We start from the raw sequence: 13,985 nt of genomic DNA on the forward strand, positions 1-13,985 counted from the left end.
TCTTTTCAGGAACGCCATGGGCTTTTTGTGTTGGTAATTATGCGAGGATACTGGTGTTGCGACTGGAAATGGGGCTTCTGGAGGATGTGACGCGATTGCCTTTCGTACACCGCGTTCTTGCCTGCCGTGGACGCAGGTACGTGCCTCCGATTTTGCGTTTCATGTCGTTTATCAGCCGCCCCATTCATAGAGAAAACCGTTGCGTACCATCACGCTTGTAGCCGGTATGCCGCACGCCATCATGTGCTATAGCGCCGTATACACCGTTTATACCTACTCCGCGGACCTTGTACCATGCCCGCCACGTTCGCTAGGCCGTGAAGGAAAAGGAGAAACAGCGTCATGGCAGAACCAGAACGTCAATGTCAAGGCTGGCAAACCTACAAGCCTCAAACACCGGTGGTAGAAGCCCCTGTAGTCAATTGCTCATTGGCTGCGCGCAACTCCATTAGTGCTTCCTGATATCCGGCATCCCTGTCTCCGCTCTTGCTCTACGCGAGGTGATGGATGGGTCTGTGCGGTTCATGCGATGATGGCGTGGCTGGTGTTATTCGGACTGAGTAGCGGGCGGCGTGGGAGACTCAATCTCAAGATACTGTTTAGTATGGTGAATGATGCAAGATCTTCATTGATACGCCTACGGATGCGCCTACGAATGCTATGTTTGCAAAACGCCCTGAGGATAATTACCCTCACCCACCTTTGATATCCCGTCCCGTTCGTCATGTACAACCCTTCCATGCTATCCTCCTTTTGTTCATCAGTCATGTCCATCTAATCTAACGAGAGCCTTTTCGTCTCCCAAGCCCACGATCGCGACCTTTACACCCAAACGAAAGATGCAATGATTTGCCATCCAGGGGAACACGAATCCTCCTGCGTATTGTAGGATTTTCGTCTGCTCAGTCTTCGCCGACGAGCCTGATCTCGGCAACTTCATCATCTTGCTGTGCGACGGGTGTGCCGACACCACCCCATCCATTCTTGGCACCGCCATCGTCATCAAAGTCTTCCATCCTTTCACTCATCTCTCCATCACCTACGGAACCCATCGCTCCGGTATCAGACGCGGCGCCGTCATCATCCGAGTCGTTACGGCGATCCATGTTCGCACTGCCAAGGCCGCTGAAGCTCCAAGCTGGTTGATCAGCGTCCATTTCCCAAGGAGTGGACGTGTAAGCAACGTCATCAGCGTAGCCCTCATCGTCGCCATAGGATGGTAGCTCATCATCGTCACTCTGGCTCCCGGCTGCGACTCCGTTCTTTGGACGGTTCGCGGCTGCTGAGTGCGGATAACCACCCCCGCGCAGGGCTACGGCTCCCGCTGCGACTGCGCCAGCGCTCGACGACCCATTGCGGGACGAATCGTCGAGGCGCAAGCCGTTTCCCGCCGGTGACCGAGAGCGAAGTTGTTGGTCGTCTGCATCTTCATCAGAGTCGGGGTTGCTGTTGTCGCCGGTTACAATTTGCTGAAGAGAGGGAGGGCCTAAAGGGACGGGGGAACGCCGGCGGTAGAACAAAAGGTAGGCGTTTCTCGATACGGCCTTGCGGCCGGATTCACACCGAGACACTATGGAGTCTAGTGAAGTTAGCATCAATGGGACTGTGTGTAAAGGATATGCGGTCGATAAAGCTTACCATTGTAGTCGTACCACTGCTTGTCGAAGAAGTTTTGAGCAGTGGCGGTGTAATGACCGCCTCCAAGCCCACCGTAGTGATTGTCGACTGCGAAGAGATCATAGGTGAGATCCTTGCCTTCAGGGAAACCGACTTTGCCGGACAGATCTAGTCCCTCTACAGGGAAGTCAACCAGATCTTCGATCTTGTCTCTCAGGTTTCTCGCCCCGCTAAAGCGCTTCAGATGGATAATCAAGATGTCAGGAACTGTCCAGATTTCGAGTGTCTTTGTCGCCCTGCGCCTCTCCTTGCAACGGCTGCAATACCATGCGTTATCTTCGGAAAGAATCTCGCTCTTAGAAGATTCGACAAAACATTCATCAAGGTTGATGCCGTTTTTGCGACGAGCTGCGCGCCTCTCTTTCTTTTCGCGAAGCTCTGTGTCATCAAGAACCTCTATGTTCTTCATGACGTCCGCGCCTCTGTCATCGTCCGCCGTAGAGGCGCCAAATAGAGCATCATAGGCCTCGGCATTCCAATCAAGGACAAGGGCCTCGCCCATTCGGAGCAATCTCTCATCCGACTCGTCGTCAGGTTCGTCAGGGTAGTTCGGCTGGTCTGGTACTTTGCCTGCTTTCTTACTTTTGAAGTTCTTGTTGTTTTTGTGCTTTCGCTCCATTTTACGCTCATGCTTCCGCGCTTTCTTGCTCTTCTTCTTGTTCTGACGGCCCGAACGGGCAAACTCTTGTGCTGCCGGCTCGACTGATTGCATTTCCTCGTCGCTGCTGACGTTGGCGGCATCAATCGCTGCGTCGGCGTCGACAATCGTGGACTGTGACACGTCCTCGTCTTCGTCGCTAGACGTAGTTTCGCTTCCAGCAGCGGACGATTGTACAGACTCTTCTCGAGCTGGTGGTATCCTGACTCGTTTGGTGATAGGCTCAAGTGGCTTCGAATAATCGACGGTACTCCAACCTGTAGTAACAATCTCTGAGCTCTTTCGTGTGTGCTTCATCTCGAAAAGTGCCCTTTTCTAAGTCAGTATTTTGCTGCGCGAATCCAAGGTCGGTCCCGGAGCTGCGACCTTGCGTCACAAGCTTCGCCTGGAACTAGCTTGTACGTACCTGAACTCCGGATGAATGTAGCTACCCGGCCGAAGTACTTCCGGAACCTGGTTAGCCTCATCGACTTGAGCGAAACGCGTATCCTTTGCATCCGTCATCGTCACCTCCACAATGTCCTCGCCCTCAACAGAACCGTCATTGACTTGTGGATCGTTTGGCGACGCATCTTCTTCTGTTGTCAGTACAACATCAGACCCAGGGCGGGATTGTTCTGGTCCGCTGAGCTCACTAAGAATCTTGCGACTAGTCATCCCAGCGACTCTAGACAGAACCTTCCTCAGGATTGTGTCGTAATCCTTGGCTTCCTCTCGAGTGAGAACAATGAAGCTTGGCCATAGCGCCATAGACTGCCCCGTGGCTCTATACGAGGATGTGCTTGGGATGCGGTGGAACAATGGAAAGATGACGCGATCGTGGAGTGGTGAAACGGTCTCCGGAATCTCCTCGTCGGAAGATTGCGAAAGCGTCATCCGGTACTTGGCGCCCTTCTTCTTAGGTGCAGGCCAATTACTTGGAGCCATTTCTAACTCATAGAAATATATTTCGTCCCGTGCTCCTATATTCGACTCCGCTATCGACGATGCATCGTCCAAGTGTCGATAGTATTTGTGACTATACACCTCGGACGCCATGATACGGTTGGCTGGAACGCCGCCGCAGCGCTTGCCGACGAACTCCTTCAAGGCTTTGATAGTGGCATTTTTGTCAAAGTCAAGCTCGATTCGACAAGGCTTCCCGTACAATGGCACGTATGTGACGGTATGGGACCAAGACTGCTCTACCGGCAGCTGCAGTGTAAGCTGACTGTATGGGTCGAACGTGATGCTGACCTTCTCGCAATCCGGACAAACCATGGTGTTCTTGTAAAAACCACTAAACAAGTCCATGGCTACAGAATCGTTCCGAGCTCGGTGGTTCTCCCGATAGACCTCGCCGAGTTGCTTGACTGCCTCAGGGTCCCGGAAGGTATTGTCATCGGAATCAGGGTTCTCTCGGTACGGCTTTTTGTGTATACGGTTCAGATCTTCGTGGAGCGCATCGACTAGCCAGCTGACGAATTCTTGAGAGTCCTGTTGGCCATAACCAGAAAACATGGGATTCGCCCTACCAAGCTTGAGTTTGAAGTCTTTGGGCGAGACAGATGAGCTGTTGTCGAAGCCATAGATGGAGCTCAAAAGACCAGCGTACGACTTGGCAATTACACCTTTGAAGCCTATGGGGTTGTCGATGTTGACCTCGTCTTTCCATTTGTTATTCAGAAAGTACATGCTCAACTCTTCGACACTCCGTAGACATTGGAGAGCGGAATTCATGTAACAGGTATTGCCAAGGTTCGTAAGTCCCACGTGGCCACGGACTTTGCCATTCTGCTTTCTTCCGCGCGTCATGGGTCCTCCCGTTGGAGTGCTCCTACCACTGTTGGGGTTGCTCTGCAGGCCCTTGCCAGCGAGAGCACCAGCCTTGTTCTTGGAAGCTGTTTTGGTGGTATCGGCAATGTATTCACCCTTGTCGTCGTGCTCCTCAAGTACAATGATCTGGTCCTGGGTCAGACCAGCGTCAGCCAGCGTCAGAGACGCGTTGAACGTCTCATTGGCCGTCTCGTCCTTGCCTGTGACCAGCTCACGCTCTGATCCAAAGGCAAGAGCACTGAAACTGTCGGCCGCCATAACGAGTGTAGGCCGTTGCGTGGGTGTGGGTGTAACAGGAGATCCGTTCTGGGGAGACGCGTCGGGTGTTAATATGCCAGATGGCTGTGTTGCCTGTGGCTGGTCTGTAGGAGCGGGCGTGAGAATGCGCCAAATGCGAACTTTGTTGTTGGGGTCAACGCCTGCGGCTTTCTTGGCAGCGTCGACAAAGGCTACAAAGCTCTCGTAGCGGCTCGCGACGAACCTTGCGGCTGGTTTCGTGCTGTCAGCGGCGTTGGGAGTTTTCCGCACTTTCTGAATGGTAAAGATGGGAGGGTGCAGCTCGTAAGAAATATCCTCGCTGACTTGGCCCGGTACTGTGTTGTGGGCGTAGCGGCGTATGACGGGACTCGACTTCTCCAGCCCGTACCAGCTGAGGACCAGATCCCACGCTTTGCGGGGCACAATCTCGAAATCTTGGCCCATGGTTGTCTCCTTGCTGAGCGCGACAAAGTCATCGCCATGCTGATCGACCAAGTTCTCGTGCGCTAGTTCTGGGTCGACGAGGTGCGAGTTGTCGACAGGGCCCACGGGACCCAAGGTCGCATTCCTGCTGAAGTCGTTGGGCCTGCCTCTGTTCTCCGACGTCCTTGCCCACACGCGCTCTAGCCACTGTTCGGAAATAATGTAGCCCTCTTGCCCTTCTACAAGGGCCTCGCTCGACATCATGCCCATGACGCGAGTCACCTGCACGTCGATGTCTGGGAGCCCCTGCTGCTCAGTGGCGTCATCGTCGCCGTCGCCGTCGGGGCTGCTGCCGGCGGGCGCGTCAGCCATCTCTACGGAAGTTGCGCGTGCACTGCGCTGTGGTGTGCTGGTAGGCAGGGGCTTGCTGGCGCGGGCGGCCGAGGGCGCGTCGCTGGTGCGCGTGCCGTGTGCGTCGGGCTTGTCGTCCATGTCGGAGTGGAGGCGCTTAGCGGGTGAGGATGCGCGTGGAGGGGGCCGTTGAGGATGTGCTTCGGTGGTGCGTGTGCGGTCCAGGTCGGTGACGGAGCCCTCGCGGCTGTCGAGGGTGAGGTTGGCGTAGGCTTCGCTGGGGGAGCTGGCCCCGGTGTAGCTGTCTCGCGCCGAGAGCGTGCCTGGTTCGGGCGTGTCGACCAGGACTTCGTCGTGCAGGTGCGGTGGCAGATAGCGTGGCGGCGATGCTGAGGGTTGCGGGGAGGAGCGAGGGGACCCTACACCGACGCTGCCCACATTCGGTGAATGCGTGCCGTCGCCGTTGGACGAGTCTCGTGCGGGGACCACGATCTTCCGCTTCTTGTTATTAGTGGAGGCCGTTTTGAAGCTGATTGCCTACCGTGAAGCCCGCGAAGAGCTTCAGGGCAGACGGTGAAGGGCGGACGAGCGAGGGTGAAAGGACAAGCAAAAGGCGGACAAGGACTATGCAGCGGGCCGCAGTACCTGGGCAATGGCGCCTCTTCTTCACAAACACAGTAGCACGGCGGTGAGCAAACGAGGGGTAACAGCGCAATGTCCGCAAAAATCAGAGCAGCGCCGTGACATGGGCCGTCGTCACTATCGCTGTCCGACCGCTCAGCCTTGCGGACACTACCTTGGTAAGCGAGCTTGGCGACGCGGTGAATGCTCCCCCCTGTCGCGTGTCCGAAGCTGCCAGAACACCATCTGTTTGTGTTTGGTGCATGTCACAATCGCCTAGACAACACCATGGGAAACCACAGCACATGCATGTGTACAATTCATGACGCCATGTCAACAGTCTGTATTCTGTCCGGCGTTTGGTGTTACGTATGATACAAGCGCAGCATCGCGTTTCATTTTGACCCGCCACTGTTCAGCCACGCGAAAGCAGAGGCACCGCCTACTGGGTTCGCAGATCGAGGCTTCGACAGGCCAGGCATATTTTCCCTTGCTTTGTCCCCAGACACACTCCTCTTCACCGGAGGAGCCGCCGCAGCGTTGCTTGCTTCGCTCTCGCCTCTGCGCTTTCCATCATCGAAGAAGCGTGACTGCCCGGTCACAGGCGATGAGTTTGACGTCGACAGAGTACGCGTGGATTTAGAAGGTTTCAATACTTTGATGCCTGTATCACGTCGCTGGTAGCTGGGATCTGAGCTGGCGGTTTTACCCACGTTGGCCCAATCCAGAGAGCCCGTGTTTGTCTTCTCCGCTTGGTCACGGCGCCAGTTGCTCCAGATGGCTTGCGGTGCTCCTGATTGTGGAGCTCCACTTACAGAGCCCGGCTCCTGAGCATCCTTGTCAGAGCGACTTGACGCTGAGAGGCCTGGTTGTGGACGCTGTTCGAGACTCCTCCGGCCACTTGACCCGCCGTCCTCAGAGTTGGTCACTGGGCCTGTGCCATTCGATTTCTCCATGGACGAATACGTCTCACGGGTCGGTGAAGTGCTAGACATCTGAGTTGTGTGATGCGCATGCGCTGAAGCCAGAGTCGAAGTAGCGCGGTTCGGATCCGTCGTAGAGGCACCGCTAGCGTGCAAGCACTTGAACGCGCGATCATCTTCAGGACGGACGAGTGGTACCTGAAGCTTGTTACGGTCATCATCATACAGAGTCAGTTGGTTGCATGAAAGAAGGAGGTCGGCATTATGTGCTCGAAGCATGTCGCTACCAAGGAAAATCTGAATGGCTTTTGGATTCACCTCAGCGTCGTGCTCCTCGATGACGGTGAAATCTACGCCTATCGAAGGAAGCTGCGGCGCCGGGCTGTCGGATCGTGAAGATGCTGAAACAGGCACAGCCTCTGGAAGGTATACAGACAGCTTGATCTTGCGAACCCGGTCCTCGTCCAAAATGACCCGATCCTGAAAGCCCAGGTGTTCAATTGTGTACCAGTCCAGATAGGATGTGTATGAACCTGAACAGACTGCTGCATACAGCAAGGTATCGTGTTTGAAGTTGGTGTTGAGCCAGCAACGTATTATAGCAGGAACGGAGCCGAGAATGAACAAGCCAGGAGCCAGCCCTGGGACGTCTTGAGGCGTTGTCGGACCAAAGCTAGTGAGGCTGTTGGCGCGACCCGAAGCCATAGAATGCACCGACTGGCCGGCAGAACTTTGCCTTCCGTCTGACTTGTGGGAGTAGCTGCGCTCGCTCATGACATGCCCGCCCATGCTGCTACCAGTGCGGGGTATCAAATCCAGCGACGATCTCGATGCATGCGCCCAGTGACCGTGATTGGCAGTTTCATCGAAGCGGACGCTGTTCGCGCGAGATGTGGCCCCTACACGGCGGGGTTCCTCGTCGGCGTCAAGTTGGAGATTGCCGATGAGATTGCTGGACTGGTCGTCGAAGTTCGTGAAGTGTTCGGCGGTTGGCTGCTGCAGGGGAACTAACAGTTTTCAGCTAAAGATGCACAAATTCAGATGAAGCGTCTTACCCTGTTGGGGTGTTCCCCCCAGCACCGAAGGAAAGGGCGATGAAGTCCCCCAGACGTTCTTCAGACGCGAGTCGTCTTCCTGCTTGCGCTCCAGGCGGGCGACACGATCGGCGAGTTCGGCCTGGTGCTCCTGCACACGTAGCATTTCGCTTTGAAAACGCCAGAAATCGTCGCGCGGCTGGAAGGCTACGCTCTGAGGATCCATGCCCGTGACTCTCTCATCCCTTGGTGACGTGCTCAACAAAGAGACACCAGCCTTCCCGTGGGGACTCCCCTACCTTCACCACCGAGCGACCGCTGCCCAGTAGCCCAGTTCTTTTGTGGCAGTCTCTCTTGTTTAGTAGAGTAGGCGTTTGCGGTGTGCGCGGGTCTGGGTCGTCGGTTGTGAGGAATGCGTTTGAAGCCGACTATCGAGGTGTTCGGTGGGCAATTTGGAGGTAAAGGCAAGATCTGTGGAGAGATATCGGCCGTGCTACTATCTCAGACAGCAGGCGTTGGGTGTTGGGCGGTGTGATTAGTTGGACTACTGGAGCAGAAGGTACGATGGTCGCAACAGCGGTCTTTGCCGAAGATCAGGCGGTTCCCGAGACGGCGCTAGAGGGAGCGAGATAATGTACAGTGTCCCAGAAAAGTTTGAACAGGAAAGGAAATAGGAACAGGAAAATCTGACTGCTGGTGTATTCTTGCGTCCTGTTGACGCGATGCTGAGCTGAGGTTCGTCGAGTGACGCTGCTAACCACAAGCCGCCGGAGTTATGCACCCTCGCCCGATTGGACACGACTTCCCCAGAGCCCCGCTTGATCGCGGAGCTGAAATCAAGCTTGCCCACATCCACCATGTCTACCACTTTTGCGCTAGATCGAAGAAGACTGAGCACTCTCCCACTGTTTCCACGCTTCCTGATCGTTCCACGGCGGCAGTACCATAGGCAGCTTCTCAGGCGACTGCAAAAGTGGAGGCACGAAGTCAGTATCTACCTCATGCATTTCATACAGTCAGAACTTACTTGATCCGGCCACTGCTCTGCGATGACCTTGATCAACTCCTGATAGAAGATCTCGTATCCTGCTGGGTTCAAGTGAAGCCCTGAAACGTGCAGTTAGCATGGCGAGGAAACAGGAAGGTTTTGCGAAACCCTTACCATCGTACATAAGCTCCACGAGGGCGTCATTCTGCGAGACGTCTAAAGAGCCCGGTAGATCATCGCCCAGCTTCCAAATATCTGCTTTGAAGTCCGTCCTCGCCATGAAGGCTTTCCAGAGATTTACGACAGGCAGGCCAAGCTCGGCGCCAAGTTGAACGACTGCATCGGCATATGTTTTGGTCGCACCCGCCAGGCGCGTCACGCTAGCATATCCGTTCGACTGGTCTCTTGGCCACCACAGATGCTCGTTGATTGGGGGAGGAGCCACCAGGATAATACGAGGGTCGTGAGCTTTGATCTGCGGATGGGACATGATGTCCTTTAGGTTCTTGATGAACTCATCAAGAGGAATATGCTGCTTGTTTGGCGCATCTGGTAACGATGAGTCGTTGGCGCCGAAGAAGATGGTCTGTATGGTCAGCCAGGGCTGCATCTAGCATGGACAAGTCTTACCATGAACCGAATCTTAGCCTGATCCGGCGGGGGCACGACGGCGGGCAGTATCTGGAGAGCTTGGCGGGTGTTGTACCCACTGTCATGGTGTTAGTTGTCGGTGCGGTCGTAAGGGTAGGACGTCATCACCTGAAGCCGCGGTTGACTACATCCAGTCGCCTGATGTATGCTGTTGGAATCATTAGTGCCATTCACAGTCGCCCGAGCCAATGGCCGCCATGGAAGCTTCACGAAGAGATGTTTTGCATGGGGTAGTAATCGGGAGACATGATGATATTTGGACTGACCAGCTTGAAGGGCTGCAGAGAAGGCAAAGCCTCGCTCCTGGGAGAAGGAGTCTTGGGTTATGCTGTCTCCGAAGAGGAAGAACTGTTCATAGAGAGCAGGCTACAGTCATCAGCACGCAGTCCCAATGGCACTCAATGTCCAGCAGGACTCACCATCTTGAATGCTTTTAGAGAGATGTAGGCACGATCGTCGTCAGACCTTCCGGAATGTCTGCTAGTACCTTGGATATCTCGCTCGGCGAAATCCCGGTGTTCCGAAACCGGCTTTCCCGAGTTGCGTCGTCTGTATCTTCAGATCAGCGGCTCAGCAGCAGATGGATGCACGGGCGGATAAGAAACGACAGATTGGCAGCCTCTACCCCCCAATTCTCCCGACCGCGAGACGCACGTCAGTGTGTAGTGGTGGGGCTGGGGGCTGCGATTGGCGGCTACGGCATCGCGCCTTCTCCGTGTAGGGTTAGCACCTTCCGTTTGCCCTGCGTTCCGTCACCATCGCGTCCACGGGTGCACCCCAATAATCACATGGGACGCGCCTACCGCCCTTTGCGGTGGTAAGACACCTGAGGTCAGCCTCCGAGGGCTGCGCACCGCTGCCTGCAGGAGTTGCTCGAGCTGCTGCTTTTGCTGCTTTGTTCGCCCGGCCGCCCTGCACACGCAAGCCGGTCTGAAACAGCTGGCGGACCCGCGGCGGAGCCTATCTCGCCCCGGACACAGGACAACAACGCATCCTGGAGGGATCCGCGGCATAGTGGGGAGCAGCCATGGTGCCCAGCCATAACATATCCATCGTGACACCGCCATCGTTTTCCGGATGACCATGATAGCGGCCTCTGCTCGGCGACATGTCTCTGGCTGCCCTCGACACTAATAGACCGCCCCTGCCCCGATTGTAGCTGCTGCCTCCCTACCCACCGCCCTCGCCATGCCCAAGTCGATGCAGTCGTACCACAGCGTCGACGACTACGACGCCGACGATGACTACGCCGCCGAACAGCGCGAGCGCGACGACACCTTCAGCAGCACCACGCCCACGTCGCCCACGCTCACCTTCAGCGCCCAGCGCCCGATGCGTGCCTCGGACACGGACCTCACGAGGTCGACGGGCAGCGTCAACGAGCGGACCGCCCTGCTAGGAGTGCCCCATCTGCGGGGGGCCAGGTCCTACAAGAGCCTGCCCGCCACCTCCCCGGGCACCCCTCGCCCGGGCATGACGCGCAACAACAGCCAGCTGCCCACCAGCTCGCGCATGCGGAGCCGCCGGGGCTCCCTCACCGGCGGCCACACCTTCAGCCAGCGCCTCGTCAATGCCCTGGGCGAGCGGGGGGCGGGCCTCGAGCAGAGCATGCACTCCGCAAAGGCGTCTTTCTTCCAGGACAACCGCGTGTGGTACGATCAGTTCACGTCGACCGACTGGGTCCACGACAACATCGCCGACGCCTACCGCGTCAAGGCCCTGCGGAGCCGGAAGGACATCAGGGGCCGCCTCGCCGCTTGGTTCGACGGTGCGCAGGGCTGGATTCTGGTAGCTCTCATCGGCGTACTCACTGCCGTGTGCGCCTACTTCGTCAACACCACCGAGACCACGCTGTTCGATCTGAAGCAGGGCTACTGCACTACCGGCTGGAACAAGAGCCGCAAGGCGTGCTGCCAAGGTGCCTCTATATGCGACAACTGGCTCAAGTGGTCCGAGGCGGTCCGCAATGACAGGCTGGACGTCGTCCAGACCCAATATGGCTTTTTCGTCCTCTCCGTCATCTTGCTCTCCATGGCCTCGTGTCTGCTCACGCTCACCACAAAAACAGTCATCCCTTCAGCCATCTCTCTGTCCACACTCGACGAAAACCTCGGCGCAGAAGTCCGGAGATACTCTGATCAGGCAGAGGAAGAAGACCGCAAGCGAAGCATCAGCCCAGAGTCAAGGTTCCAGGAAGTCCAGGCACGGCCACCCATGGTCTACTACTCCGCTGCTGGCAGTGGTGTAGCCGAAGTCAAGGTCATCCTCAGTGGTTTCGTTCTCCACGGTTATCTGGGTGTACGCACACTGCTCGTCAAGACGCTAGCTCTGATCCTCAGTGTTGCATCGGGCCTCAGTCTCGGTAAGGAGGGCCCATACGTGCACATTGCGACTTGCATAGGAAACATTGCGTGTCGTATATTCTCAAAGTATAGCAACAACGACGGCAAACGCAGGGAGATTCTCAGCGCTAGTGCTGCTAGTGGTGTTGCCGTAGCTTTCGGCGCTCCGATTGGCGGAGTGCTCTTCAGTCTGGAGGAAGTGAGCTACTACTTTCCGTCCAAGACGCTCTTCAGAACCTTCTTTTGCTGCATCGTAAGTCACTAGTCCCTTTTCTCGACCTCGCTAATCGCTTGTAGGCGGCTGCATTATCTCTTAAATTCCTGGATCCATACGGCACCAAGAAGATCGTGCTTTTCGAGGTTCGTTATCATCTAGACTGGAAGTTTTTTGAACTTGCGACCTTTGTCTTCACCGGCGCTGTGGGCGGTGTTCTCGGCGCATTGTTCATCAAAGCATCTCGCATCTGGGCACGAACATTCCGTCGCATACCCGTTATCAAGAAGCATCCGCTCCTTGAGGTCTTCCTGGTTGCGCTCGTGACTGGTTTGATCAGTTTCTGGAACCGATACACCAAACTGCCCGTCACCGAACTCTTGTTCGAACTGGCAAGTCCGTGCGACACGTACACTGACACCGGCGACGGTCTCTGTCCGACTCTGGAGCATATTCCGAGCGTACTCAAAACCTTGTTCTTCGCATTTGTCATCAAAGCTCTTCTGACTGTCGTCACCTTTGGTATCAAGGTCCCAGCCGGTATCTATGTACCTTCCATGGTCGTAGGCGGTCTCGCCGGGCGCTTCATCGGCCACACTGTCCAACTCGCTGCTCTACGCTTCAATCATCTGGGCGTCTTCGGAGAGTGCTCACCTGACGGTCCGCCAGGTTCATGCGTCGTTCCCGGAGTGTACGCGCTAGTGGCTGCTGGAGCAACGATGACCGGCGTCACTCGTCTCAGTATCACACTGGCAGTCATCTTATTCGAGCTCACGGGTAGTCTGGATCACGTACTCCCTTTTTCTCTCGGCATCCTGGTCGCGAAATGGGTGGCGGATGCTATTGAACCGCTCAGTATCTACGACTTGCTCACAGACATGAACTCGTACCCATTCCTCGATAACAAAGTTCGACCCATCTTCACATCCGAGCTTGGCGACATCACTACTGGGAAGAGACAGGATCATATCATCGACATTTCAGAAGACGCGCTCATTCCTGCAGTCGAGCTGCGTGCAAAGCAACGTGGACTACAAATGATAGGTGAACTGGACGGCGGCCTGTCCATCATAAAAAACGGCGTTCTTGTTGGCCTCATTCCTGCACCAGATCTAGAGTTTGCGCTCGATAAGCTGGAGAACGAAGAGAACACGCTTTGCCTCATGTCACCGCGAGTTGATTGGGCTGCAGGGCGTGAGCCCCAAGACGAAGAAGAGCAAGAAGCCTATGATCCAAGTGATTTCACTCCATATATTGACCCAGCACCTGTTGCATTGGATGTTCACTCACCGATGGACTTGGTATACGAATGCTTTGTAAAGCTCGGACTACGATATATATGCGTGCTCAGGGATGGCAAGTACGCTGGTCTGGTACGTATCACGTTAGCAGTTGAGACTGAGCAATACTAACTGCAAGTAGGTTCATAAGAAGACTTTCGTCAAGTACGTCAAAGAATTGGAGCATCAGGAAAAGAAAGGACGTGAGATCTAGTCTTAGCGGCATTACATGTTCCTTCTTTGTTTCTTGCATAGCGTCATACCCTCATTATCATTCAGCGGTCTTTCCCTTCACTTTCAGTTCATTTTCACAAGCATATACTGCATTTAGACTGGCGTTACATGGCATGTCTTCGTAGATGACGCGGTATCACATGGCAAGCGTAGAGCATACATGGAATCATTCATTCAAAATGTTCACAGGATTGGTTCACAGCCTTCATCATTGCACCCGGTGTTTCCTTTATCAACATAGCTTGAGATGCCCGACTACTTGTTCTACAACAAATCACGCACTCTACAATTTGAGGTCGATGTGGTAGTGCAGCCGTTTGCACGGTCCCTGATGTGTGCGCACGCGATCGCATCAACCTCCTATCTGACATCGTTGCCTGGAATAATTTTCTACGCAGCTGCACATTCACTTCTTGTGGAGTCGTGACCTAGCGTCTACGCTGAATCATATCCATAGTCGAGTGAAATGTACATAAGGATCAACCTGGCAATTACGACCATTACCGCTACATATAG

At 55.3% G+C, this 13,985-nt stretch overlaps 3 protein-coding genes across 3 annotated transcripts; 1 reads left to right on the top strand and 2 right to left on the bottom strand.

Moving 5' to 3' along the window:
- Window positions 1-902: 902 nt before the first annotated feature.
- J4E84_008145 (uncharacterized protein) lies at window positions 903-7,986 on the bottom strand (the record flags this gene model as incomplete). The annotated part of the gene is made up of 5 exons (XM_049390723.1): window positions 903-1,579; window positions 1,639-2,645; window positions 2,742-5,680; window positions 6,250-7,733; window positions 7,782-7,986. 5 exons carry the CDS (start codon window positions 7,984-7,986, stop codon window positions 903-905), a joined length of 6,312 nt encoding a protein of 2,103 aa, XP_049241430.1.
- Window positions 7,987-8,635: 649 nt separating this feature from the next.
- Window positions 8,636-9,821, bottom strand: J4E84_008146 (uncharacterized protein; the record flags this gene model as incomplete). Its single annotated transcript, XM_049390724.1, has 7 exons — window positions 8,636-8,725; window positions 8,788-8,867; window positions 8,923-9,334; window positions 9,379-9,457; window positions 9,508-9,547; window positions 9,666-9,765; window positions 9,819-9,821. The coding sequence occupies 7 exons, from the start codon at window positions 9,819-9,821 to the stop codon at window positions 8,636-8,638; spliced, it is 804 nt and encodes a 267-aa protein (XP_049241431.1).
- Window positions 9,822-10,587: 766 nt separating this feature from the next.
- J4E84_008147 (uncharacterized protein) lies at window positions 10,588-13,449 on the top strand (the record flags this gene model as incomplete). Its single annotated transcript, XM_049390725.1, has 3 exons — window positions 10,588-11,994; window positions 12,039-13,328; window positions 13,378-13,449. The coding sequence occupies 3 exons, from the start codon at window positions 10,588-10,590 to the stop codon at window positions 13,447-13,449; spliced, it is 2,769 nt and encodes a 922-aa protein (XP_049241432.1).
- Between the last annotated feature and the right edge of the window lie 536 nt (window positions 13,450-13,985).

This window comes from Alternaria hordeiaustralica (genome assembly GCF_023758085.1).
Source record: "Alternaria hordeiaustralica strain BMP 2776 chromosome Unknown scaffold_20, whole genome shotgun sequence".
NCBI classification, from domain to species: Eukaryota; Fungi; Ascomycota; class Dothideomycetes; order Pleosporales; family Pleosporaceae; genus Alternaria; species Alternaria hordeiaustralica.